This window comes from Haplochromis burtoni, unplaced genomic scaffold (genome assembly GCF_018398535.1).
Source record: "Haplochromis burtoni strain Fernald_Lab_line unplaced genomic scaffold, NCSU_Asbu1 Contig_25, whole genome shotgun sequence".
Lineage (NCBI taxonomy): Eukaryota > Metazoa > Chordata > Actinopteri > Cichliformes > Cichlidae > Haplochromis > Haplochromis burtoni.
This window is the reverse complement of record NW_024582386.1, coordinates 2,988,290-3,012,369: the sequence shown is the minus strand read 5'-3', so window position 1 is coordinate 3,012,369 and position 24,080 is coordinate 2,988,290. Positions and strand designations below refer to the sequence as shown.

Below are 24,080 nucleotides of genomic sequence, written 5' to 3'. Positions count from 1 at the left end.
TTTTGTTGACTTTTCTCAGCATCATTAAGTATATTGGTTTGCCAACAGCACAAACAGGCCCAACAATACTGTAGCATGGGCATGCACTGCAGTAATGATTTGGTATGCCTGCCAGCACACAGCTGAAAGTGTTATCAGCCTCAAAGGTTCAATGCGCTTCATGTTTCCAGGTTTCAGTGTTGATGGGTAGAGCGGGGCAGGTGCTATCAAAAGCATTTAGGAATTCTCCTTTATTTTTCTGCTTGGCATTCTTTGAGTGCCACGGCTCTCTCATATAATTTGCCTGATGGGAATTTATTGGAAAGTTAAAATACACACATTTCTTGACCTTTATTCAGGATTGTCCTTTAATCCAGTAGTTGTTCCATAACCAGTGGGTGGATAGCTTGGAGAAAGTGAAAACATTTAATTGAGTAATAATATTATTCACATTCTGTGATTAGTTCCATTGCCGGGGGAGACTGCAGGCCACATACGGTGCCTGAACTGTGCCAAAAAAGGGGGGGAGAAGGAGAAGGGATTAACCAATCCACATACTTGCTCGATGGCCTACATCTCCGTTTCTCCATTTATTCTGAGCTCCTCATCGGTGAGCCAGGGGGCTATGAACGGGGGAGCAGTACGCGAGGTAATCTTTCACTCCTTTGCATAGCACAAAGACTTAGCTGGAGATAAGCTGCACGCCACAGCATGAAAATAATATGAAACACTGCGTGCTTGACAAAAAAGTTTGAGAGATTTTAGAAGATGTAGAAGAGCTTATACACATTCAGGTATGCAGGATCGAACAGAAAGAGAAAATATGTATGCATACATTACTTTTAAATGTAGCAGCACTACGACTTAGGCTGTAAAATAAAAGCTTCGGGTAAATTCAGCATTGGAACATGTGGGTGGTACATGGTTGATGGGATCCTGTGGTTCATTTACTCACTTCTTTTTGCACATAACAGGTAGCTGCTACATTCATGAATCAGCAGGTGATGGATGGAGAGGCACTTTAAAGCACTCAAAGGCTGGAGGAATGATGGACACATGAAGAGAAAAGCGAGACAGGAGTCGAGAGGAAGACGGCAGAGCGTTAGGAGGGAGACAAAGGGAAGGAATGGAGCGGCGGGATGTGAGAGAAAATAAAGCAAGACTGAAGATGGAAAAGGAGAGGGAGAATAATAGAACAGCAAGAAGTCAAGAAGGGGTGTTGCAGCAAGCTGGGAGCGCAGTTTGCATGGCTCCACTCTATGGGGGACTTTAATTACTTTTCAGCGTCACTGCTTCTCCTGGTCATGAGCTACATGCTCCGATCACCAGCCTCTGATTATCAAGCCTTTGTGAGGGCCTCCACCCGCTGTCAGGCTGTAATTACGTTTGCGCTGGAGAGCGTCTCAGCATGTCAGAAAGCTTACAAAGCCATTATCCAAGTGCTCTCTTTTTCTGCAGGCGTGAACTCCTCTGTGCCGAGGAACTCAAAGGTGAAGGCCTTTACATACATCGAGTGTGTTAAATGTTATTTGCAGATTTTTCTTTTTTTTTAAGGGGAATTACTTCAGTTTCCATTTGTTAGCACAGTGTTGAGGTTAAAGAAAGTACGTTTTCAAGGCTAACTTTGAAAGAGTAGAGTAAAAATGGGAACTGATTGCGAGAATAAGTGAGATGATTCATAATGAGACTGCATCGTTGTGAAACTCTTAACTATGCTCAGTCACTCTTCTAAAAAAGGGAATTGCTGCCTCACGCAACCACCTTTCTTCACTGTGTAGTTTAAAAAATGTCTTAAATATAAGCATAAAGTCATTTCAAACACACCTGTCCCCGTGGTCACGATGTGTGGATACATTTGCAGAAGGCCTTGATCGGTCCAACACACTACACTGTGATTCACCAACTTTCCTCTCTTATCACCATTTACACATTTTTTAACTTTATTTTTATTTGCGCTCTTAGACTTTTCTCGTTTCTGTCCTCATTCAAGCATGCTGTTTTTCATCCTCCAGCTATACTCAATGAAGTGTAACACCTACTGCACTTAGTACTGTCTATAGAGTTTGAAAAAAGCTGTTTTCATTTTGTTGCACCTCTGCAATGCATTAAAAAAAGTCAGCCTTCCTCTACTCCAAGATCATCTGAAACATAAAGTGAGAATTCAGGAAGCGTTTTATGTTTCAATCAGTGAGTTAATGGCATTGTTTTGTTATGTGGCATACCCCAAGTATCAGCAGCAGGTCCTATTTAATTTGCTGTGAAAAGGCATCTAATGCACTGTGATATATTTTAGAACATGCATCTGTAATCTACACTGAAAACGCACAACTATGTTTCTCCTTAAACTGGGGCAGCACATAAACCTCTCTTTTCTTCTCTTTCGTGACCTCATTACTCAAATTGGGGTGTAACCACAGACTGTATATAAAAGATGGATGGGCTTCGGGCCGCATCACCTCTTGCTTTGTGGACTCCTCAAACTGAAGTCTCAATGGTAGCGTTAAGGCCACCTAGATGTTGACTTTTTGTAGCCAAATTTTGCCATATTTGAATGTGAAAGTGTTACGTTGAGGTACGGTGAAAAACAAAGCACACGCCTCTTCAGGTCTAAGGTTTTTATATATCAGGACATAATAAAACAATGCATAGCAGGCCTGAAAATTGGGTAAATGCAACCTCAGATAAACAGCAGCATGACATATTATACCATGAAATCATTTTTTAAACAGCAATTAAGGTAAAACGCAGGGGAAGTAACAGCCAGGCGCTGAAACTCAAACCCACTTGGTTAATACATCATCACCAAGTGTGAGCACTTCTATAAAAACAGAAGTTTTGATCATTTGTTGGCCCGGAGCATTCAGGCGTGTTAACACAAAGCCAATGAGAAAAGTCATCCACAGTGATCTTAGAGAATCATCTGGGAAAAAGGTCAGTTTAAATTCACTGTGTATCCCTGTCATATAAATAAACACCATCCAGATGTATGAATATAAAAAACGAAATCCACCCACACACATCCATTTTCTTGACTGATTATCCAATGCAGAGTCATGGGGGTGGCACTGGAGCTGCTCCAGTGGTCACTGGGCTAGTGCTGTGGTAGACCCTGGACAGGTCACCACTCTACAGTAGACATAATATACTCCAATATAAGTTAGAGGTCCTAACTTATTTTGTACCAAGCTGTACACGTGCCTTGAAATGCTATGAAGTTGGGCGAATTCACATGCAAGTCTACTGAGTCTGACTCACTTAAGTAGTGACTGGAGGAACTGCAGGAGGTTTCATTTTTCAACCTAAGAGGTTGATACTTGACTGTAACCCATGGGCCTTCTTCTAATTTCCGACAAAGAGATAAACCTTGCTCGACACCTCACAAGTGTGCTGTTACCTGCACTTGTCTGAAGGGCACACCTCTCAGCCATGTCATAAATCTGCACAGGGTCTCTGAGCCCCGTCCTTACCTTACAGTCCAGGGTCTGCATGCAGAGGAAAATTAAAAGTGCCGGACACTGCGCTCCATCCCACCAGAGTCAAAACGTTTAAGCTTGTTGCTCTTCTCAAGATTAGACAGATATACATTATTTAAAGTAAAGTTACATCACGTGACTCACTGAACTTACTGTGAAAGGAAAGCACAATGCCACAGTTCACTTTTAATAATTTTATGACAGTTGTATTCACTTGAGGTCAGATTAAACCAGTTCAGAAACTGATAGACAAATGATGACAACATCTACATTTAATTCTAAAGGCCGAAAGCCCTTCCTATGTGACAAAGTTGTGACATACCTTTAATTAAACAAGTTATGACACTGGCATGGTTTAGGACAGCGTGTCTTTTAAGGTCAGTCACTGGCACATTGTAAATCCCAAATGCCAGTCTCTTTACAGGAGATTTAAAGTGGAGAAATGAACTTAAGTCTCACAGCGGACCTTGAGGTAATTTTACCACTGAGCACACACTGCTGTGAGGATTAAAAGGTGCAGGTCTGAGAGCCATACAAGCTAGGCTGTATGCGGAGAACAAAACCTGGCAACCCAGACAAAAACTGTGTCAGTGTTCAAGACGAAACAAAACAATGCAGTAAAACAGCCCACGTCACAAAACTGCAAAACACATTATGACCCTAGAGAATTATTTTAAATAAAATATTTATTTGACGCGTTAGAAATGTCACAGTTGTGGTTACGGCATCCTGCGATGGGGATTACAGCACAGGGTGGGTTCACATTGTTAAGCTGCACATTTTTTATGGATTACATGTGGAAAAAGAAATTAAAGAATTTCTGCAGCAGGTACAGAGAGGAAATAAGTATCTTAAGGCTCTGTGTCAATAGCAGGAAGAGGTGCTTTGTTTCCGCAATTGCATATTTGAACAGCGATTCACTAAAACAGACCAGTCTGTAACACATTACATGATGATATTCATCTGAGATTATGTCTACCTAATTTTAATACCTCCTAAGGGCTTGATGATTTTTATTAGGTCCTGACACCTTAGAATTGATAACACGTTGGATACTGACAGACCCTTACTCAGACATTAGACATGGATCTATGCTCCCGCACAGCACACTGACATTAAACTTCTCACATTTGCTTCTTGCCTTATGGTTGGTGAGCTGTATTATCTCCACTTAACAGTTTTTAACCCAGTAACATGTGCGGTGCCTCCCCGACAAAGCTTAGTCTGCTTTGCTGACTCACTGTTTTGTTCAAAACGAGCATACAAAATAATACAAATAAGGAAATGACGAAAAACTTCTCTTGTTACCTAGTGTTTCACCATCACTGTCATATTAGACCAAGACCATAATCTAAAAGTTCCTAAAATGCTTAGTAAAAATTAAATAAAAAGGTAGTAGGGGTTACAATTTTCTCTCATTTTGAACCAAGAGATAAAGTAACTGTCTTCGTTAATGCCAGTGTCCTCGCCAAGTTTCAGCTCACCACTTATCAAATCTCCTTTGGCCAGTAGTCCAACTTTCAGCTGAGTGTCACTGTCTTCTAAAATATCCTGCTAATCGTGAAGGAAACAGACAAAGGGGGCAGGAACATAGCTTCCTTGGCACAGTTAACACAGGAGATTTAGAAGGAAGACGGTTAACTAGCTCCCTGATTTCCACTACTTGGCTCAGCTGTCTGTTCGTAAAGCCTGACTGGAACTACTGCTTATGTGAAGCTCTGTATCCTGGCAACCATAGAAATGGCCAGGAGATGTGATTGGGACTTATCTCTGGCCTGAAGCTAAAACATCTCCGGGGGTGATTTCTAAGGCACAAATATGTCACATTTCAAACCACCTCTTCGGTCAAACACGTCCATTGTTAAGAGCAGTAAAACTCCAGGCCTGGAGTTCCTTTAAATACGCTTCATTACACCCACAATTTACATAGATAGTAATATCTTCTCTGGGTGGCAGATATACTAAAGACTCCTCGTATGAACTGTTTTCTGGTTTGTTTTTTCTTTTTCCATCAAGAGCGAAGTGTTTCAGCAACCTTTGGTTGCTCTCATGCGTGATAGTGGCCACGTGCCTCTTTGTTGCATTCAGCTTGTGTGCTTGCGTCTCAGCAAAGGCAACCATCAGAGGAGGCTGCGCTCCCCGATCAAACCTCCCTGACACATGGCAAGATTTTTGTCAAGCTTCTCTTATAAGGCGGCAATGCTACCAATTACCTTCGTCCAGCCAGCCAGCCAGCCATCTCGACAGTCTGACAGATGACTTTGACCTCAGCAAACACAGAAGGCTTCTTGTGGTTGACACATGCAGAGGTTGATGGGTTGCAGCGCGGTTATGGAGGACGTGAAACTTATTCTCACACCGAATCCAGTACAGTACAAGCCTCCAGGCAGGCAGGCAAGGACAGGTGACTTACCTTGATGCCGGTTCCGTTTGACCCCCTAGAACAAATGCACCCCCTATGTAGTCTTTTCACAAACACACACAAATACACACACAGTGACATATTCCCTCTAATGATAGGGTTCATAACCTTCTTCCTGCTGAGGCTTGAGAGCTCAGCCATACTGTTACAGAGCCGTGAGCCATGAAGTCTCCTGTGGGAACAAGTGTTGAATGTGACGACTGCCTCGAGGTAGAAATGTCAATGTGAGGGCAATATTAACAAAGTTCATTCATAGAGCTACCCTTAGCAAAAACACACTGCAAACCACCTCACATAAAGCTGAAATAAAAACCAAATTGCATCAATAAAATGCTCAACACCAACAAAGAAAACAATAGCAGGACGTTTCCTTCTGACGGACCCAAATCCTGACTCCAAACATTGTTATTAACACTTCCTCCGATGGCACATGCTGTTAAAACACCCTCGTGTTAATCAGAATAAGGCTCTCCAGTGTTACGCTCCCCATGCAAAGACTTTATCCTTTGTTTTTTGTTGCTGATGTTATTATCATAATCAACCCTCTTGCAGCAGTGGAATTTCCTCTCCTTTGGCTGACCCACCACCGGGCAGAGTGATGAAAATGCACCTCATGAGGGTGAGCTCATTATTCTGAGCTTTAACCACATTGTGAATACAAAAACAGAGTGAACTTACCTGGGTAGGAAACATCATGCTCAATAAAAAACAAAAGAGAATTATTTATGAAGAGGAGGGGTGGTTTGGTTTTGTTCTAGCTCTTTCCAGTTAATGACTATGTGTTCACTGCCACACTTCTTAAAATCTGCATCAGACTGGATGCTTAAACATCTAAAATTAGCTAAATATTTTCCTTCAGCAATTAGCAGGATTGCTGTGTGTCAAATATTTGGCTCTAATTTTCTTTTTTCTTGAGCTGCACAGATGAATAAAGCAAACAATGCAATCATCGCTCACTAACATTTTACAATGATTGTCTTTAAATACTTCTCACTTGAAGTTGTAGCTCATAAAATATTTTCATAAAATATGTTATATCAGCAGGGACCTGTGGATATCAATTAAAGCCTGATGCTCACTAGTGTTCTCCATCATGCCGGCCTTGGGTTAGTATTGTGTTTCAAGGTTAGAATTTGAAAGTGGCTCTTGCATTTGCCTGGCAACACCTGCAGCACAGGAGGTGGACCACATGGTGAGTACCTGACACACACCTTTTCACTAATATGCTTCAGGAGGCAGAGCAGGTCAGCCATAAATTGGAAGGTCAGCGGTTCAATTCTGCCTCCTCCAGTCAGCATCTCAACGTGTTTTGGGGCAAAATACTGGAGTCCGAAAAGGGATTAAAGTGGTCAAAGACATACAAAAGCATGCTGTAAATTTTCATTTACCATCTCTTGACTCAGTTTAGATTAGGTTAGGGAAAGTATATACATATTATATTTTGGTGTTTTCCCTGCCGTAGGTTATCGTAAACCTCATGTTTTTAGCTTTTGTGTGCACATTGCTCTCACAGAGCTAGCCGCCATATTTAACGTGATACAACCTCCTCTGAAACTGGATTAAAAGAAAGCATTGCACCAAAAGCAAAAGCCTCCTTCTGCTTTGCCTATAGTTTTTCATGTTTGTCTACAAATACTTGCTAAATACTGGCCAAGCGGTGGCACAACTTGCGACGCAAACAGGAAATGAAGAGAGTTCACTTTCAAAGTTAAAGTTGTGTCTCAGAACTGCAGCCAACGTGTTTCGAAAAGTGAAGCTTTTGTTTTGAAAGCAAATCCCACTTTAACCCTTCAGAGCCAGGCGTATCGTACATGATACATGTTTTTGTGAGTTTTTGAGACGTCTACATCATCAGCGTGACTTTTTTACCCTCAAAAAAATGATATAAATTGCATTTTTAATGACTAAATTGCAAAAATATGGCAAATGTAGAAAATGTGATACAAATTAAAACTCATATATGCAGATTAAAATTTGATATATTTTTTATATATTTTGTCTAAAGGTTCAACAAACACTCCATTGTCAAAAAAAAAATGGCAGTCATGTTAATGACATATGGTTTGTGGTCATGTGTCCGCAAAACGTCAGTAGTTTTTACTTGCATTTCTGTATGCAGCAATAAACAGTTTTCACTTGAGCTCATTCAAGCTCATTCAAGCAAATTCAACATACCAGGATATTTTTGCTTTGCCTGCAATCCAGCTGAGCTGTTACACAAAGGCAGTTATTATCTCAATAAGTGATACAAAGGTTTTCCAACATAACACTAAGTGTGTTCACATGAAAGGGGTCACATTGGTCCATATGGCTAATCACAAAGTTGTACAGACCCACTGGCAACAGAAAAGCTGATTTTGTAATAATAAAACTGTTTTACTAGGAAAACATGAAGAGGGTTAAACAGAAAACCCAGACTGAATGCAACACAGCTGCTGCAGACACATCAGTATAAATATGATCACCCTATAAAAAAAACACTGAATTATTTAAAAATTGCTTGCAGCCTGGAAAAAGCAGGAACAAAGTTGCTTATAATAATTTATATTTGGCACCAAATTATGCTGTTTAGTGGAAGACATAAACTTTAGACCCTCTAAAACTTTAGCTCATCCTATTTCCATGTATTGAGGTCTAGAGATCTTCCAGGAGAGCTGACACTCTGCTCAAGAGTATTGATTAGTTGGTGATTGGTTTCATACATGTTGAGCTCTAAACTTGAATATAGTCTGTTCTAATGAAAGGATTTTACCTTATAATATAAAGTGCCTTCAAGTGATTGTTGTTGTGGCACAATATAAATAAATTGAACTGAACTGAATTGTTAAATGTTTAACATAACGTTAGCTTCATAGCATAAGTGCCTAAGTCATTTTTTGGTCAAATTGAGATTTTTGCCTAACTTTACTCCCCTACCACTGCTGCATCATCCTGTCCGTCTGCCTACGAAAACACAAAAAAATGACTTAGGCACTTATGCTATGAAGCTAACGATAAGTTACAGTGATGATGTATCTCAGTTAGAATCCAACCACCTTTGTAATACTGTAAGGTGTAGAAGTGAATTCATATGTCATTTGATAAATAGAGATGTGTTTATGATGTAATAATATGTACATTTCCATTTATATTTACATCAGGGGTCTCCAACTCCAGGCCTCGACGATCACACCTGATCCAAAGTAAAAAAAATGGTTCTAGAGACCCAGAATGTAACAACGGACAATAACACAAACTGAACTGTGGTGATTCTTAAAGCCCTTTGATAAAGTTATTATCAACAATAATCTTGATTCAGAGAGCTGATGTAGCTCTGTGGTTTTCAAACAAGAACAACAACTAATTTTGAAGCAACTTTTATAACAGCAGAGGTCAGCTGTGGGTTTGACAGCCTGTTGTTTAAAAAAAAATTCAACATTCAAAACATATTAGTAGGTTATGGCCTGGAAATGGAATACGTACAATTATTTAGACTTACATGATTTGCCACCTGCCAGTTATCCAGATTGTTTTTGCTGATGGAGATAAAAAAAAAAAAAGGAAACACTGAAGCACCCTTCTTTAGTATTTAGAGAATCTGACCAGCTCTTACTACGGTCGCTTCACTCAGTTAGGAAGCTTTCTAAACAAATCTGACGACACTAACACAGCCTTACTCCAGTCGTGTTATTCACCTGTTTGCAGATGAAACTAATTAGTTGTGAGCTGTTCCAACAGGTGTTTATTATTTATTTTTATTCATTTATTTGCCCTTGTTGTGCTTTTCTGAAATCTTTAGTTGGAGTTAAAATCCATATAAACATATTTCAGTTGTTGTCCTTTAATAATTCATTTTTCTTTCCTTTTTTTTCATATCACTGTATCCTGTATTTATTTCCACTTTACATGCTGTCACAAGATTGTAATTTGAAGTATATCAATAAAGTAATAAATATATCCACCTGAAGTAAAATTACTTTCCAAAGTGACATTTCTGAAAAGAGTGACGCAGAATTAGAGCCATGATAAAGGTCAGAGTTCACCCTCACATGTTGGGGAGGTGACTCAGCCAGCTGTTATCCTTGCATTTGACACTCTTGGCATCTGGAAACCACAAATTTATGCAAATGAGCAGCAATTAGTTTGTGGATGCTCATTTGGCCTAACGTACTCCCCAGACACGACTAGAGATCAAAGACGAGATAGCCGAGGGGTTTCCAGGATAGGCTAAAATTTCATGAATACTGATATGTCGTGTAACATCCTGGCTGACCTCCCTGCAGTCAGAATTCTGCAGAATTATGTACCATACCAGAGGAGTCAATTTTCTCTTTTGGCAAAGCTGTTAGTGACAGCACCTCAACCGCGTGTGGAATCATTAGCAGAGGAAGCTCACCATACTGACACTATCTGAACAAATAGCCTCTCAGAAGAGACAGGTAAGCCAAAGCCTCAGACCCTGTGGAGAGAAATGTGAGTGGCTACCTCCTGAATACTGATTAAGTCACAGGGGAGGGCATCCAAGTCCCAGCTGAATATCAACGATAAAATTAAAATGTCCCTACTTTCTTCAGTTTTCTCCTCGGTTTCCCTGAACCCCTGACCTCAGCTGCTGAAGTGAAAAATGAACAACAACCTAAGATCAGATTCTGAGAGTGATCGATTGCTATTCCGCTCCCATTTCACAATGAAAATGATAATGACACGCACTTGGAGCAACACCTTGGTCCCCAGATCTCCAGACAGATGGCATGCGGCAGTTAGAGCATGTCCTCAGCTGCGTGCAGCTGCCCAGCAGAGAGAGGCTGTCGCTCAACCATCTACTCGTCCCCTACACTCCGTCGGCCATCAAAATTATATGACCAATATGCTCCCTTTCAGCGGAGGCTCAGGAGAACATGCCATTATGGCCCGTTTACATGATGTGCTCCATCCAATATAACAGAAAGTGTGAATGTTTTGAGTTTATTTAGGCCATAAACCTTAAAAAAAACACCAGATCGAAGTGGAACAGACTCATTAAGAGCGTGTATTTTCCTTCATATTCATAATTTAATCCTTTCATGCAAACTTGCATCTCTGAGAAGGGCCGAAAATCAGCTGATGGAACCGAAAAGATTGAGCAAAGTCGGAAAATTACTTTTTTTTTTTTCTTTTTGCTTGAAAATAAGTGCAAGCAGATGACAGTCAAGACGCCCATACATTCATAATTAATGTGAAAATTGGCATTTTGGTGCAGTGCAATTTTCTGTGCTTTCAAGAGCATCGCACTTTGAACAAGTAATTACTCAGGCAGCTTCGTGAAAGTTGCTGTTAATTTGTTTGTTGAGCGAAAGCTGCAGACACACGAGGAGGAGAGACAGAATTCAAACCAGTTTTGGAGTACCGCTTTACTGCCTTCTTGTGCTTTAAACAGCCTCTCAAGACTTTAAAACAGACTAATTATTTTAGACAGTGGCACTCCTGTGGCCTGGAGGGATCCAGCCCGATGCGGTCTGCATGGAGACTGTCACATAATGAGGGCGCAAATGTCGGGATGCAGGCAGGGGAGCAGACCTGTTAGACACATGCACACCGATGGCAACACAATCTTTTCAGTGTTTGCAGAGCATTTCATGATAACACCTAATCTTTGATTCTATGTAACGTGCTCATCTTTGTTTAGCATTTGTTGAAAATGCATTAGACCCTTACATTAGTTTATCTAATGTTGTGTTTCTCTTGTTTTGCTGGTGCTGGCGGAGCGTCTGTCAACTGCTGAAGTTTCATCATTTCATGGTGTGATGACAGGAAATATTTACTCTGAATTTGAGTTGTTATTTCAGTTTGATTCATTTGATTTGAGTTATTTTGGATGGTGTGACAGCTCAGACAGGCTCCATCCCTCCAACAACCCTGAGCTGGGTGGTTGGATGATGTTAAGTTCAAGCAAGTGTTAAATAAAATGCTTTGTTTCTGCATAGTTAGTTATTTTGTCTGTTTGCTGGTCCCGTGTTCCAGTTCCTCTTTGTGCTCTGTTTGTTTATTCCATTTTCTGGCACTTTAATTTGGTCTTGTTTAAAGATTTGCTGTGTTGCGTTTGTGCATTACTTTATCATCCAGCGTGATGCAGCTTCTGTTTATTTCACGTCTTATAATCTGCCGTTTTTGTACAGTGCCTGTCTTCCTCGCGCCTGATCAGCACACATTCCATGTTCGTATTAGATCTTTGATAAATATAGTCCACTCTCTGGGCTGTTTAAAGCAAAGTGGAGTTTGAATCTTCTCTTCATGCTTCCTCCAGTTTCTTTCCACATGCATGCATGTTAGCTGTTTGGTTATCTGCCTTGTTAGCCCTGTGATGGATCAATGATCTGCCCCGTGTCCACTGGGATAGGCTCCAGTATCCACTACTCCCACAGCCCCATTTGGATAGTTGGAAAAAGCAAGACGGAAAATGAATACATGTTTAACTATGAAAAAAAAAACTGCTAGCTAATGGCAGAATTATTTTTAATGACTTGATTTTTCTAGTTAATGGATACTGAATGGTGACAACAGCAACTGCAAAGCAGTTAAACCTTAAATATGGAACTAGTGCCAGATTAAATAAAGTTAGCATCCAGATGTTTAGATATGCCTTCTAATTAAACTTTGTCATCATTCGTAGATGAAATAAAAGCATAAAGTATTCATTTGTGTAATTTGTTGAGGTATGTTTGTTCCTCCCTTTGAAAGCTGCCTGTATATGCAGCTGTTTAAACAGATAAAGGAGCAATAAAGAAGAAATGTTAGGCTACCACGTCCTTTGACTCACAGAGCCCGCCCTTGTGTCCTCCAATTTAGCGGCTTAATGGTGCGTTAACACCACAGAGAAAGGACTGTTTGGTTACAGTGTGCAAATTTGCGTTTGGATTTCCAAACCTCACATCTCACAGTGAAGTGACTTTGAGAACAAAGTATTGTTCAGCAAGGTGAGCTAGTCTTCTGGTGTACAGTAAACTGTAGTGAGACACGACATGCGACACGTCAGGCTGTTAAACACCACGGATCGTTTTACTTGAAGGAGTCAAGCTTTAACGAACCTGTTCGCCGAAAGCTTTCTGTGAACAAGAGTTTAATAATTGTGTTTACTTAGCTGATGCAAATTGTCCTGGCTCCAGTTGGGGGACATTAAAAACAACACAATTAATTTGACTTCAGTACCCCCAGTAAACACAAGGCCCTCTCCTCCCAAAATGACCAGTTCAAAGAGCCACTGCCAGCAAGCGTTGCCATGGGAAAGACCAGTATAACGGCGGCTATAAACAAAGCACACACAGACAATGAAGCCACCTGTCTCTTCTGCATCTTAGCCCGCTCGGCTGAGCCTCTCATGTGTGGATCTCAAGCAAAAGACTTCCGCTTCAGGCAACGCTTTGGGAGAAATGCTCTGGCAGCCTTCCCGGTAAAGGGATGCGTGCAAACTTAGTGAGATAAGCACAAAGTGAGTCCAACAAAACGTATTCTGTCATGTCATGATTGCAAGACTTTAAATTTTAAAAGAACAATTCTTGGAATGAAATCATGATCCATGAAAAATACAGAACTCTGTGTAGTTTTGCTGCTTCTACGTGACTTTCTTGGTCTCATCCGACCATAAACTGTCTAGATAACAGACGCTGTCATCGTTATGTCATGTGCTGATTAGTTTGCTTAGCCCTCTAGAAGTCTCACGACTCAGCAGTAATCTTGAAAGGCCAGTAGGAAATGATTGTGGCTGGGTGGTTAAGGCTAGAAAAGTTAGCTGACTTTAGCAGTTACACTTGCTGTTGTGAAAATTTCCCATAAATTCCACTTTAAGGTGATGTGAGAGCCAGCCTCTGTTTTATGCCCCCTGTCAGTCATTGCAGGCAGGCAGCTGTCTGCTAATTAGTCTGGCCATGCCCTAAATAATGCATAATTTGCAATTAAGTTCTGGAGAAATGGACCCAAATGTTTTTTTATACCATTCTATAAGCATATTTCTTTCTTCTTTGCTGTGAAAATTGGTATTTTAACAACTGGAAGGAGCCCCGTCCCATGGCAGACTGAGTCTACTCTGCCTCTCGCCAAACAGTCCAACGGATCTTTTGGGAAAACAAGAAAAACCACATGATAGTGGTTCAAAGACAGCCTAGCAATGGGCAGGCACAAAACAGGAGACTTCAAATCTGATTGGCTAACGGGAACAGGTATAACACTTTAAACACAGGTGATACTAATAAGTGCAGGGCAGACGTTTAAAAGCAGACAGGTGGACAGGAATAAGGAACAAATTAAAACAGGAAAGTAAGCAAAAAGTATCCTAAAACCCTTTCAAAATAAAATACATCAAATATCGCTGATAAATAGGAACGCATCAGGCTAGACAACACAACAAGTCAAACCACTGATGCTCACCCTGCTTTCTTCTACATTTATGCTACTGTCACTCTCTATGTTAGTGTTTGCTATTATCCACTAATTGCTGCTCCATATTGGCTGCTCTTCAGCAAAGGTCACACAGTCTTGCTTTCAAATGAACGTTGGATCCATCTCAGAATGACCGCCTCATAAAATCCTCATTATTCAACACACCAGTAATCAGTCATTGTGATTTGCTGCTTTGCGTTCTAGTTGATTTTACCCTGATTAGTCATTTCTCATTTCGGCCGTCTTTCAACTATGACATCACGGTGTAATCCTTGTCCTGGAGGCACTGGGAAATTTTCCTGGAATGACTCAAAAGACACAGAGAGTGGTGGCTGCGTTGCACCCGTGGCTGTGTTATTCACTATCAAAAAAAGGCAGGCGCAATCAACAAAAGCCTTTCCCAGCATCCCCTCCCGTTTGTCTAGACAGGTCACGCCACAAAAACAACAGGGCTCGAATATTAAAACGTTCACATTCCTTTAGTGCTCACAAACTTTTTAATCAACTTTTTGGGGGGGAAATGAAACCGTGGCGGCCCTCAGTGTGGGGGCAGTTTGTTGATCTTTTTAGTTTATTTTCTCATTTCTAGTAAAAGCTGTGTGTTCGTGCGCCCTTGTAAATCTGTATGTTGCTGTCCTGAAGTGGATTAAACAAGGTTGTTTATTTGAGGGCACTGATCTGCAGATATTTTCACTGCTGTAAAAAGATACATTTTAATGGAATCAAGTGGACTTGTTACTTTTTTGTTGCTTGATAAGAACAAAAAAACACAGGAATTCAAAAAGCTATTATGTGCTGTAGATGATAATTTTGTTATTGTACTCTAGTGTTATCATCATAGAAGTAGTTGAGCGTCACTTTCTTATAAAGACTTGGATGAAAAGATTCTTACTTATGCTACATTAAGCTACATTAAAAAAAGACACGGGGGTGTGGATGGGGGGTTAGATTGGTTCTTCCCAGACCCCAGATGTCAGTCTACTCCTTTAAATGAGATGTTTTGCCTGAAAACAGTGAGCGTAATGAATATTTGCCCTCGGGCCTTTGGTTATAGACTTTAAAGGAGTACATTGCAGTGCCTCATAATCCAAAACCAAGGACAATGATCTTACCAGCCATAACATTAAACAAGTGCTGCGAGTGTCTAACATCGCCATAAAAGTAACGAGCAGCAGTTGCATTGCAAAATGAGATATTTTTTGTGGGAAATGTGAAATATTTTACGCTGAGCATTTTACTGATAGATGCTTTTTCAGTATCCAGGTGGTAATTCATGCTTTCCAAAGCATATATGTTGTTGCACAGTGGTGATCCTTGAGTTCAAAGCTTTCTTGGTCTATTTATGAGGAAAATAATCTTGTTAGTAACTCTTTAAGTGTCTTTAAATGAAAGTTAACCATCCCCTGTGACTCATGCAAAGCAACTCTAAAAGAGTTCAAGAATAAAATATGGAGCTGGGAATAAGTATAAGATTTGTCTTTTGGGCTGTTAACGTGTTTATGTGAGTTCAACTAATCGCGACAACTCATCAGCATCCTGTGGAAACAAAACCTACACAGCAGTGGAAGCAGGCAGAGCTGCTAGCGCTGACAGTTCTAATTGGGTTGCCTTGGCAATATCCGAACTTTCACATCCCATCAGGTGAAAGGACGGAGGAGACCGTTAACTCTGGATGACTTCTGCCTCCCAGTAAGAGCAGTCAGACTGTCCTTTCATCTACCATAAGAAGAAGAAGCCAGATGAAAATAACACACACTTGGTGATAAAGTAAAGGTTCCACATTGGCTACCAGGAACATCACAGGAACTAGTTTACAATATACTGGCTCACATGTTGCTTAAGAACAGAATTTTTTGAAAATGGAATCTTTATATAACTTTTTGACAATTTTTTTATTAATTAAATATTCATTTGCATATCTGAGTTTGTGTTCTGCTATTTATTTAGGTTTTTCAGGATTTTTCGTGTCCACAGTGAGGCCACAATCTAGGAATTTTCTCCTTTTCAGGGGTCACGAGCTAAAAACCTCAGCCGACTCTAAACGAACCATCTTCAAACCTCAGTGAGGAAACAAGCTAAAAGGACAGATAGATAAAAACAGGGTCTCAACTGTCTCTCAGTCATTTTTGAGTTCATGCCCTGTAATATTGACCTAATCTGTCTGCAGTGCCACTCACATGGAGGCTGTTCCATCATTTTCACATGAGAGGATATTAGCTCTTTGCAGCCACGGCAGTAACATCTGCGCAGGTGCACTCCTGTCTTTTTAAACGACTCCTGGCTCACTACAAAAGTGTCTAATATACTCTGGAAAGACTGAGCTCAACAAGACTCCAAGGATGGTTTACCGTGTCATAATTTGATTAGAGTGCTGCAAAGAATGTGAAAGCAACCTCTGGGAAAAGGAAACACGAAGTAGCTTTAAGAGCCCAGATATCTCTCACAGTGGTGAACCACGTGAACCAAGCTATTTTAGCATGTTAGTTCCTCTGATAGGTTTGACAGGATGTCACATTTAAGTACAAGTTAAAAACATCAGAAAGCCGTGGGTTCAGTTTTACTGTATACTTGACATGTCAATGCAACCTGCAGTCATTTTGCATTTCAGTTGAAATAAATGAAATGTGAAGGACATGAGGTTTGTTAGAAGTCCCCCAGTATTCTTAATTTTTGTGGGTGAAGTAAAAATCTATTTATGCGACGCCTTTCTTTTTAGTGCTCAGATTGCAACCTATATATAAGACACTCTGATGAATATTTGCCTTGCAGCAACAACTGAGTTCTTTCACGAATAATAAACTGCACAAATAAATTAATATGTTCAAAATAGTTTGGAGTAATTGTTTGTTATGCACGGGCTTCAAGAGAAAACTGCACAATGCAGACTACTAAAATTCTAACTACTTACGCTTATCACTGCCATCAGTGAGGAACAATGTGCAGTCTTTCTGCCGATGTAAAGCTGTATCATCCCACTGGGGCTTTTAAAAACTCAATAACCATGTTCCATCGTGTTCTTAAGAGCTTCAGTGGAAACGGTTTACTGTCTGGAACACTGCAAAACTGAAAAGTGGGTTTATATGCAAAAACCAATGCAGCTTTTTGTATGATGGTCCTTTTGCCACCTGCTATTTGTTTGGAGTGCTAGTTAAATAGCAAAGTGGACAGATGGTCTAAAAAACACTGTAAACACTCGTTGTAGTTTGAGGAGGAGGGATTCTTCATTCTGTGAGAAGTTTTTCATCCAAACTTTCCTCCAGTTTGTTCACTGGGCCAAATCTTCACCTTATGACTTGTTGAATACAGTGCATATCTCACTTCTGCAAGCAGGAACACAGGCATGACGTTAGGGTCCCCAGAACAAATATTGCTTAAGGCGCTTTTTGTTAATTATTAATTCTGATCTACTTCCGGCTCCCTTTCTCTGGCTCCTGGAATCATCTCAGATTGTGGCTCTGTGTTTTTTCAGAGTTCATTAATGCAGGCATTTTACTTTCTGATAGTCTAAACCAGGAGAGAGCAGATTATCCAAGCAGCTTAGGTTACTATGGTGACAGCTCTAATAAAGGTGAGCCCAGATGAAATGCTACCTCATAATAATCGGTAAATCATGCACATTTTCACTAAAGAGCACAGATTTCAGCTTGTGCCTTTAAAACCGTGTGGTCAAATCAAAGTTGGAACTTCATGTTGTACTGAATGCCACTTTAAACCAGCAATTTGACCTACAAACCCATCAGGGAACTGTTTCCCAAAATCACAAATCAAGTAGGCAGTACATTTGTTTTCCCCTTAGACTTCTATATAGCTGGGTTTATTTTTACAGTCAGACCATAGACCATCAGTGTAAAAGATGAACATAGCATCCAGGTCTGAAAAATGAAGCCAAAAGTGCCAAAAACCTTCATCAATTTTAGTCAACAGGGATGTTTCATCTGTTTTTTTGTTTGTTTTTTTAAAAAAAAACTTCTGTTCCTGTAGGAAAACGTTGTCCGGCTGAGCCCTCCTGCAATTGAGTCACTCATTTTGAGACATACAAAATAGAACTTTGAGTCCATTAATGGGTTGCAAGATATGTTTTTTACTGGCCAAAACACAACCTGGTCACTGGTGGTGTGACAGCGATATTGGACAAAAAGGCCTGATTTACAGTCTCTGGTCTAATTCATCCCAAAGGTGTTCTGTGGGGTTGAGGTCAGGACTCTGTGCAGGCCAGACAGGTTCTTCCATATCAAATTCACTCATCCATGTCTTTATGGACATTGCTTTGTGCACTGGGGTACAGTTATGCTGGAACAGGAACCCCACACCAACAGGATGCCCCCTCCACCAAACTTTACACTTGGCAGAATGCCATCAGACAAATATCGTTCTCATGGCAACTGTCAAACTCAGACTCGTCCATCAGATTGCCAGGAGGAGAAGCATGATTCATCACTCCAGAGAACACGTCTCCACCGCTCTAGAGTCCAGTAGCAATGTGCTTTATACCACTGCACTGGCTTTGCGTCACGCTTGGTCACGTAAGGCTTGGATGCAGCGGCTCGGTCATGGAAACACATTCCATGAAGCTCTCTACACACTGTTGTTGAGCTAATCTGAAAACCACATGGATTTTGGAGGCCTGTAGTAAATGATTCTGCAGAAGGTTGGTGACCTCTGCCCGCTATGCACCTCAGCATCCACTGACCCCAGTCTGTAATTTTACATTAACTACCACTTGTGGCTGAGTTGCTGTCGTTTCCAATTGCTTCGCCTTTGTTGTAATACCACTTACTGTAGTAGCAAGTGTGTAGTTAAAACTGCACTTGTTGCACAGGTGGTATCCTGTTATATTTTTGTCATGCAGCACTAATAAAAATAATCAACTTCATTTTAAACATATATTTCCACTCTGTGTGCTAGATCGCTAGATTGATGTGGCTTTAGTTTCCTGTATTTTTTGCAGCAGTGTTGCATTCCCCTTTTTATGTGATCACAGCGTCACAGCCTGAAACCGAAAGCCTAACTTAAGAGAGAAAGTTAAGAACCACAGATTTTGTCAAACCAGCTAAGGTAAAGAAAGCCTGGCTGTGTACAACTTCCTTTATCTTATACCTCTGGTGATTCTGAGAACAAGAAGAGAGGATTAGCCAGAATATGCTCATTGGTTAATGACTTGTAATTGACAAGTGATTAGCCAGTAAGTGTGCAGTTTCATACTCAGACCTATCCCTCGCTCTTAACATCAACCTTCAGAACACAAAAGGTGTTGATGACAAAACTCTTCTCCAATGCTTCACAGCAGGGCCTCATTAACCAGTGAAGTCCTGCTGGGGTATGTGCATCCATGTTTGTTTTTTAATACTGTCTATGAGCCAGAGTAATCACCCCCTGCTGGCCATTTTTAAAACAAAAAAAAAAAAAAAACAAAAAAAAAAAACACAAGTTTCAGGCACTTCTACGTGGACTTTACTTTTGAGACCCAGCATCTACATCCATCTTTTATGGACAGTCAACCAACAAAAATGTATCATATGCAATGATGCACTGAATCCATATTGTGTTTCTCTTACTCTAATAATCAAACATAAGAGCACAGACAACAAGACTCATTTCAAAAAGAGACAAAGATTCATGGTTTACTTAAACTTCGGGTACAGATAACAAAGACAAGCTCCACAACATTTTCTTCAGATGTGCTGGAGTGAGGATTACCCTTAAGGGCAAAACGAACACTGCTTGTATTCAGCGAGCAGCTCTGACACTGCTGTCTGGGTGAAATGAGATGAAGTTGAACCACACAAGGATCGAGTAACAAGACACGCTATAAATAGAGAAAAAAAAATCTGCTCTACTTACAGAGTCATGACAGTTTAAGTCAGATGTGTAAAGCTTTTTATAAAACTATACATTCTGTGATTGGAGAGGCTTTTGGGAGGGGATGAAAATCAGGCTATTCAATTTATCTTAGATAGCTGAATTCATATTTGCTAAGGCCATATGGCAACAGAGGATGTTGAAGATTGTGGCGTTAAGGCAGTAGCGTCGATGTAACTAATAAAAACATGATGGACCAAAAACCCACAGCTGGACTGACAATATTCAGGTAGGAATTATGACATCTGTGCTTAACAGAAAACAAAGATATGGATGTTTGCTACAGGCTGGAGGAGGACAGTGTAACAGATTGTGTTCGGTAAAAGCTACTCTACACTTAAGTTGCAACGCAATTAGCCTATTTTGAAGAGCACGAAAAAGCGGACATCATTCAGCTCCCGGCTCGCTTTTGATCTCCTCCATCCTGCTGTAATGAGCGGCCAGCTCCCGAAGCACGGCTGTCCTGCCCAGGTGATCGTTCCTCCTCTTCTCCATGATCATGTCCTCCAAACTCTGAAACTCCAGCACGTGCGGCTGTTTGCCCGTCATGAATATTTTCAACCTGTAGGGCTGCTTGCCTATGCGTATCTCCCCACCCATTTTGAACTCCCTCTTGCCGAACCTGCACCAGGCTGCAAAACACTCAGAGTTTCTCCAGCTCAGCTCCCGGTCCTTTAGTCCCACCTGCTCCATCGCGTTCTGCACCACCATGTCCTGACCCAGAGCTTTGAATTTGTACAGCTCGTTAACAATCCGACACCTCCTCCCTTGACTCGCATCGGTCAGAAAGCGGTTCTTTACCTCGGCTCTGTGCAGGTGCACCACCTGGAAGTCGCCCACATACACCGCCCAGTGCGGGTACTGACCCGTAGCCACAAACTCCACCAGATCACCTGGTTTGCATTTGTTTAGCAGATTCTCTGGGGAGTAAACTTCCAGGTTCACCGACTTTGCGCTCTTCTCGTAAATGCATTCGTCTCTGTTGTAGACGGCGCATTCCACCTCGTCGCGCTGGTCGTACTGTTTCTCTTCCTGATTCGGGTCTTTATCGGAGCCGTCTACCGCGCAGCCGTCCTCCAGCTCGTCGTCGTCGTTGGAAAATATGTAAGAGACGCCGATCCGCGGACCGTCCTCGGCGTCCACGCCGTTGGGGTCCACTGTGGGAACTTCTGCGTAACTTAAATGCGACAGCCTGTCCATCTGGTTCCCCATGCCGCTGCTCACCTGGTAGCAGCTTGTGTAATGTGATCTGATGCCGAAAGCTGTTACCGATCGCCAAACATCCCAACCATCTGCCACAAAAAGGCTAAAAAAACTTCCTTCGCCCTGCCCTCAGACAGGGTTTTGTCCAAATTACGCATAAGAGTAACTCCGTTTACCGAATGCGCCGATAACCACTCGGTGCCCCATCAACAAGTGGAGTTGGGAGGAAAAGAAAAACTGCTTACAGATTCGGCGAGGACAAATATCCCTCAGGTGTAGCCTCACCTCCTGTTTCCCTGCGTAAAGTTACGTCCGCCCTCTGTCGGAAAAGAAACGATGAAAGCAAAATCCTCCACAGACACAACGACAGAGCGACGTGTTTGCCTACATACGCAGATATAAGCAGCTCAGGAACTGAGCAGCGTGCCACACCGGGTGACTCGGCATCAGCAGGGACTCTCTCCAGCTACACGCAGCGCCGCTTTTAAAGCGGAAGTGCGCGTAATTTTCTCCACCGCATCTTTAATATCCGCTCCTGCTCTCTAATGAGCCGTTTCGTTCACTCGGATTCTCAGTTCATGCTCAGACTGACTCATTAAACTGTAAAACAATATACACAAACATTTTATTGTGTTAGTTGTTTGCAGTCAGATGGATCTACTTTGAGTCTGTTGGTTATTTTAATTGTAAATATAGTTTTGGAACTGAGGATATATGTATATTTGTGAGAACAAACAGACTAATTTTATGATTACTTTTTAGTGCTCTGGTAATTACTGCAGGCACACTGTCATGGTCTTAACATGTACGTAAGTGTTTGTAGTGTTCTTTGATTTGTGGTGTGTATTGGAAAGAAAATCAGTTAGTCAATCAAACTAGATCCTGGAATGATGAATCTATAGATAAGTGACTGATGCCTTGGTACAAATTACCACTGTCCTATAAGGGGACAGTGGAGTGGGGTGTGGGGGCGGGGTTCTAACATCTGGAGATATTTTTACAGTTTTGACCACCTCTCTGTCCTTGAATGAGCTGAAGCTGCCAAGTACTTTGCCTGCTATCTCCTGGAGGGACCATAATATTTCCATTATGTTTGTACTGGCTCGTAGAATGCCTGGAGGTGCTCGGTTATGGACTATTTTCTCACCACTGTATCCCTCCGTCAAAGGGAATATGCTCCCCGAAATGGCACACACTGCTACTGCTGCTGCAGCAACCTCTGTGTGACAACACCTGTATGTGAAACGGCTTGAGGAACAGGACAGGTGCTGAGGGCTCCGAGCAAACTTGCAGTTTAAAGGAAACAAATGTTACATTATGAAGACGAGAGAGAGAGAGACAAACTTTGCAGGGTGAATGACCCTGAGTGTGACCTCAGTATAGTTTCAGTGTCATTCTGTCCTTGGTGAAATGCAGAATCACCTATTACAGATTTCTGCAGTTTAAGCAGGTAGAAAGGTCTCATTTAAGAACTCAACAGATTAGGAAGGAGACCTTTTGGCAGCACTCCTCCAGACTATCAGGTTAATTAAGAGACTGACCTGTCGTAGAGCTGCAGAGGATCACATTAAGTTATTTCCCCATAACCCCCGAGTAGTCCAGGATGAATGTTTTTCCAGGTTAGTAAGACTGTGGCAGGGTCACAAAGTGCATCTGTAATGCAGATTTCCAGGTCACAACAGTGCCACTGAGCGTTAGCACTCCAGATATGGATACAGCACTGTATGTAACTGTAATTCCACTTTTAGAGTTACATCAGCACATTTTTTCCTAGTTGAACAAATGTAATTAATCTAATCAGGCACAAGAGTTTGTAGACCTGTGACATTTGTGGCCCCCAGATGCTCTACTGGAGTATGAGGGTGTGCATGTGTGTCATTGTTTGACCCGATACTGATGCAGCTTGATTCAAAGATCATCTACTTCTGATTTCTCTTGAAATGACATAAAAATGACAAAGCAGCAGACTGTGTGTAAGAGGCTGGTGTAATTTCACCATTCACAAGCGTTTCATCCACTTCGGCTCAAGTTTGTGCTCATTGTGTGAATAAGCACAATTTTTTTCTGGGCTGTTGCTGTGTGCACGCGTGTTTTACTTTCCTCTTATTTCACTCTGATGCCCTGCAGCAGCCTCAGTCTGACACTGCATAAGATAGGAGTCAAAAATAACATGCAGAATGAATTCAGCAGATGTATTACACCTTTAGAGGATGAGGTTTTATATCAACGCAGGCTGAAGGTGTTGGGAAAGAAATAGACTGTTAGAGTGGTGACATGCAGCCTATTTGACCGCTTCTTGGTGCTTCTTATCCTCCGGTGGCATGACCCAGTTTACGCCCCCGGTGCCCCCTGGTAACACTCTGTAATTTGTGGTGCTGGGAAATTACTGGAGCAGGGAGGCCTGGGAGACACACTCAATTAGACAGGGCTCCACCTGTCCGATGGGGACACAGCCAGCCTCAGACTGACACCTTAATCTCCCCCCACCACCCACCCCAAAATTGCAGGCTTTTCATAGCTTTTTCAAAGGCTGCACAAGCAGGTATTCAACAATGTGTTTTTCAGCTCAGTGTCCGTTAAAATCTATGAGGATAGTTGAATATGTGTATACTTGAGGCAGATGGACAGAGCATCCGGACCGCTGCGTCTTGCACACCATCTGTTCCACCTGGCTTGGAAAACATCTAATGGCCTACTATGGTGTAATGTGATTGGCCACAAGTCAGAGGCTGTGGGCGGTGGAATCAGTGATT

The 24,080-nt window shown here is 41.5% G+C and overlaps 1 protein-coding gene and 1 long non-coding RNA gene across 2 annotated transcripts in view; one reads left to right on the top strand and one right to left on the bottom strand.

Moving 5' to 3' along the window:
- The window catches only part of LOC121814191, a 14,424-nt gene extending 11,589 nt beyond the window's left edge, over positions 1-2,835 (top strand). Inside the window, exons 3-4 of the long non-coding RNA XR_006054180.1 lie at positions 444-628; positions 954-2,835. This is a non-coding gene — a long non-coding RNA (uncharacterized LOC121814191). The remainder of the gene's footprint in view (positions 1-443; positions 629-953) is intronic.
- Positions 2,836-19,859: 17,024 nt separating this feature from the next.
- On the bottom strand, positions 19,860-21,823 carry lratd2a (LRAT domain containing 2a). Its single transcript, XM_005917416.3, has one exon. It carries the CDS (start codon positions 21,334-21,336, stop codon positions 20,512-20,514), a length of 825 nt encoding a protein of 274 aa, XP_005917478.1. The 5' UTR covers positions 21,337-21,823; the 3' UTR covers positions 19,860-20,511.
- Positions 21,824-24,080: the final 2,257 nt, after the last annotated feature.

Excerpts from the sequence above, each read along its gene's own strand:
- lratd2a (XM_005917416.3), bottom strand. The coding sequence starts at position 21,336 with ATGGGGAACCAGATGGACAGGCTGTCGCATTTAAGTTACGCAGAAGTT.